The sequence below is a fragment of the Chaetura pelagica genome, unplaced genomic scaffold (assembly GCF_000747805.2).
Source record: "Chaetura pelagica isolate M959 unplaced genomic scaffold, ChaPel_1.0 scaffold80, whole genome shotgun sequence".
NCBI lineage: Eukaryota > Metazoa > Chordata > Aves > Apodiformes > Apodidae > Chaetura > Chaetura pelagica.
In genome coordinates, this window is record NW_009951946.1 from 676,203 (window position 1) to 681,380 (window position 5,178).

At 34.4% G+C, this 5,178-nt stretch overlaps 1 protein-coding gene across 2 annotated transcripts in view; it reads right to left on the minus strand.

Moving 5' to 3' along the window:
* Positions 1-4,742: 4,742 nt before the first annotated feature.
* LOC104388297 (chromosome unknown open reading frame, human CXorf23) overlaps positions 4,743-5,178 on the minus strand; it is a 19,559-nt gene continuing 19,123 nt past the window's right edge. Inside the window, exon 11 of one of the 2 annotated variants that reach the window (XM_009997154.1) lies at positions 4,743-5,175. In XM_009997154.1, the coding sequence (XP_009995456.1) occupies positions 5,146-5,175 (30 nt within the window). In that variant the 3' untranslated portion in view covers positions 4,743-5,145. The remainder of the gene's footprint in view (positions 5,176-5,178) is intronic. The other variant, XM_009997164.1, reaches the window with a different exon arrangement.

Below are 5,178 nucleotides of genomic sequence, written 5' to 3' on the forward strand. Positions count from 1 at the left end.
AACATCTATTTTATGCTAGTAATGAGGAGATATTAGGAGTTTGTGTTTTTGGAAACGGAGCTGCTTTTAGTCAAAAGGGTGTGCCTAGAATGTGGATCAAGACTTGAATCTCAAAAAGAAGCAATAAATTAAGTGGTAGAAGCAACAGTTATATAGAAAGGATCTACACAGACTACACATATCGAGAAAATATTCTGAAAATAACACCAATATAACTACAGAATCACATCACTGAATTATTTATAAGTGAAAATTTTGTTAAAACATTTATTGTCTGTAGAAACAAAATTTACATTTATTTTATATAAACTATGTTAAACATACATATAAACATACCTACATCTTTATACTTATGATGAGGCTTTTAGACAAGGGATAATATTTGTCAAAAGCACTGTTGTGAACTCCAAAGACTACAGACTCAAAAAGTATTTGCATTTAACTCCATCTTCAGTAGTTTTAAAATGTAATTCCTTATCTGCACTTAGAAGTAATTACATTAAAGGTTTCTAATGTTGTGTTTGTATGGGTACATATATGTGCACATACACACACTAGATGGGCCTTGGGGAACTACAAGTATAAATAAAGTCAACATTAATATATTCATCAGAAGTGCACATTAGTCCTAGCCCTCATTCAACTGGAGGGAAGAAGAAAAAAAAAAAAGTCCTCCTATTCTTAAAAAAACTCGACATTTGTTTTATTCCATGAAAAGAGTACTTGAACAACAACTGTTTCCACCCTGTCTCTTCTGTCAAGAACAAAGACAAAAGAGAAGCCAGTCACAAAATAAGAGCCATCTTCTACATTATTTACAGAAAATGAAATATTAAAAGGACAACATGAGATTTAGGCTGCTTAGACAAAATTCAGAGCAATGAACAGTGAACAGATGAGAACTGTATTAAAGTGGCAGGCAGCTTAGAGCTACTAAACCACACAGCTAAATACCTAGTCAATCCTCCCATCCCCATAAAAGAAACCCAACCAAAAAATCAGGTACAGAAGGAAAGGGCAGGTGTTATGACAATCATTTTCTTTGTTCATAACACTGAAAATGTATGCTTACCAAGCTTGAAACAGAACACACTTAAATGTTCATCACTGTCCTTAAGGTCTATCAAAAATCTCAAAATGGCTTTTTTTTTTTTTCCTCTTGTACGGAAGATGAAGAACCTCCTATCTTCAAATCCTTCAGATTCATTAGGATGCAAGTCTGAAGTCTTTCTCCCATAAAGAACTCTGTAGATGGCTGTTCAGATGCTTAAAGAAAGGCAAGAGGCATGTTTCTACACAGCACAGGAAAAGATCCCTTCAGAAAACAAGGAAGTTAAATATTTCCCTCTATATACATTCTTCCAAGGTGAATACTGAGAAATCAAGTCTCTCTTTGCTATAATATTAAATCATGTTCTCCAAGCAACTCAGTTTCTGAGACATGGTGGAAAATGACTAACCGATGCACAACAAGCAAGTTTTGAGAACCTTGCCCTGTTTTAATGCCCCAAAAGTGTAATCCTGAATTTTTGTTTTGTTTTTAAAGCAACTAAGTTCATATAAAGAAAATACAGCATTTCACCCTAAGGCCCTGGGAAAGAAGGCAGCAGGTAAACCATTACCACAACTGGTGATCAGCTGAATTTACTCTGATCGTCTGCTATCAGTTACCTGAGTTCAGACAGTTATGTCCAGTTCTTGAGACCATCTAAATCCATCAGGTAAGGTGATTTTAAACATGTAAGTAATTACTGGAGTTAAGGCAGGCTTGTAGAAGCCTTGCAATGTGTTGCTTCTTACTAGCCTAGAATTTTGTTAACCTCGTGAACTCAATCACCACAATGTTTAAAATGAGGATGCTAAGCAACCTATGTAGAGATTAAATAGATCAGCAATATAAATGCTCATGTCACAACTTATTTCAGACACCTACACCTACTAGCCATATTAAACCCATTGCATCTTGGATAGTAAATTAAAACATTTCATATGTGAACAGTTGAGAATATGATATGAGCATTTAACAGTCATTTCAAGTCAACCAGAAGAAAGGCAATTCACATCTCTATTTTCAAGGTATAAAACAGAAAGCTAGAAAGCTCTCAGACGATCACATTTTTAACTGGCCCTTCCAATCCAAATGCAGTAACAGACTTTACTATTAGACACTGCTTTCCTTCTGGGGCCAAGGCTCACACAGATATTTAAAGCAAGTGGTTATTTTAGCAACTGTTACCAGTCCATGCTCCCATTAGAAACAACGCAATAATCAGGATATTACGTAAGTCTTTTTACAGATGTTTCCTACACAATGCAGTCACAATACAGAAAGGCACCAAGTTATTCAAGTAAATTGACACTTCATTTAAGTAGAAGCTTAACAATTTTTCTTGTGCCTTCACAATCCAATAAGTAATTCAACACATTGTTTTCAACCAAACATTACATTCCAGTGCAACAGAACTTATCTGTGCTAAAAGAATAAATAAGCTGATTTCTGGACAAGTTTGACTCAAGTGTCTGCAATTCACAAAATATACACAGTAATGTCTCACACTAACACCTCAAAGAAGATGCCTCTAGCACCTAACCCAGTCACAGAATTCAATTTCTTTATGAATTTTATAAAATACAGGAAGTTTTATCATGACAGAATCCCGAATTAGCGAAGTAATCAGCAAATAATGTGATTTGAATAAGTGGTATCACCTTAAATAAAAGCTAAAATAAGTGAAATGGTGAGTACATTTCATCATATGACATCCACCTTGAGACCAATAAGAGGCAAGGTGGAAAACAAAAAGTCCAAATCAGTAAACATGCCAAAACACCTTGTTTGTAACATGTTGTTCACAGTTGAAGAAATAAAAAACAAAACTATACTGTTAAAGTACAAAACAAATTAGAGATGCCTAGTTGGGCATAGGAAAAATAAGAAAGCATGAAATCAAAGTGCCAGTCACACTTTTAAACCTGGTTAAAGCAGCATTAACTGATTTGAAGTCTGATTACTTCAGCATTACTTCCAAACAGTGTTAGTGGAACTGCCATGCCAAAAAATTCTTCATGTATTCTCTTTTCCCATTTGCTCAACAGGTTCTGTTCCAGGCTTCAATAAGGACACTGCAGGAAGCTTACAGGAACAGTAGTATCCTGTTGAATAAGACAATATAGCTTCAGTAGTTTGTCCTATGGCATATATGGTTTCATTTTTTACATGTTTTACAGTCTTTAGCACATTCAGGAGCAGGGTGAATAGCCTGCTGGCTTGCAAGTAAACCTACCCTCATCTGCAGGGTACACCAAACACTCCCCTGCCAGCAGGCTGCTCAACTGCAGCTACTCTACATTTGCTTTGGGTTGACTAGCCTCTTGTTCAACTCCTTGTATTCATCTCCCAGTAAATCTACACAGGATGATTTTACCAGATTCATCACTGACAGCATAAGTTAATAAACAATTTCTTATCTGCAGAAGATTACCTGCCTATAATTGACCAGAAAATTCCTTTAACTTCTCATTTTGTGTATGCATGCAAAAGCTGCTGAAAAACTAGTTGAAGTATTAATGATTGCTATTTAAAATGAAAAGCTGAGTTTTAGAAACAAACCATCTGGTGTCATTGTAGCATGACCATCACTTCAATGACTCCTTATTCCCTATGAACACTAAACCAAACACCACATGAATTGAAGCTTTTAAGTGACAATATTGTAGCTGTTCTAAATCACACCTACACTTTCAAATAGTCTCTCTACTGAAGGCATTGGGGGGAAAAAAATATAAAAAGTCATGCAGAAATCACATCCTGACTTTCCACCCCAAAATACAAATTTCCTTTTCTCTGAATATACCTCTACCCAGTATAAGAATTCTGATCTACTACCCACAATAAAGCCTACCCTGCATTCTATTTGGTGAACACCGTCTTGGAAATACATTAGCCTGCATATATTGTGGATATGGTGAACAATATTTTACTTAAGAACATCTCTGAAAACTACTTGCTATGCATTTTTAATTTACCAGCAATAAAAAAACCCCCTAACAAATCTGTAATACACACAACCCTATCATATATTATATATTAAGGCAAAGGCCATAAACAGGAAATAAGCAATGTTGTTTATCGTTGCTTATAAAAAACAGTCAAGCTATTTTAATTTTGCACATAGCATAACAATACTGCAGTAAACTTCAGAGAATTACTGCAATTTTAAACAAAATTACAAGCTATCTGCATTTAAATCAGTTTCATTTGTGAACAGCTTTGTTATAAGGCACACTAATAAAAACTTACGTTTTTTGTTTTTCTTGTAAGTAAATACTTCAGGCCCAATTTCAGAATCCAGGAAATCACTAAGTCATTTATGACGAAAAAGATTAGAAAACGTGTTGCTTGGTCAAGAGCGTCACACACCAAAAAATATGAGACAGAATAATTTTGAATACAGACCAACTAATCCTCTAACAAACCCAAGCATGCTTTCAGTGCAGTTACAAGCTACTGCTACAGTACATTACATACCTGCCTGTTACCATTCATTTTCATCACATACTGAAAGTTGTCCCAACATTCTAACAATTTACAAATGTATATACACATCACAACTGTATTATTAAAGTAATAAAAAATACTGTATTACAGAAATGACTGAACAGAGGTGTAAAATCTATTGCGCAACCTAAAAGGTCATTACTTGTAAAATCCTGAGCTAATGTGCTATTACCAAACAATTCAGGCACTTTTTTTTTTAATTTATTTTTTTATTACATAAGCAATAAGCTTTCAACATATAAACTTCTTGGCATAACAACTCAAGTTCCATCTGTAACATCATGCTTAGAGAAAAAGTATTCAATAAATAAGATTCCCTTCAATTACTTTGTTACTTGAGACGGGTATGCAAAAGGAACTAAAGGTACATACTACAATGTTTAAATTGAATACTGTACTTCAAAAGCAATTATTAAAACTGTAAAAAAGTTCTGCAGCATTCCACTACTGAAAAATAAAGTTATTTTTAATCAAGAAAGTTACAGGGTTAGTTCCTATATTTTTAGTCTTGACAAAGTTGTCAAAAAATTAACAGATGCTCCCTTTGCTGTGTTATCTCTACTTCAACTTCAGGATAATAGCTCAGTTCAGGTTTCTGCTGCAATACTTAAATTTCCCTA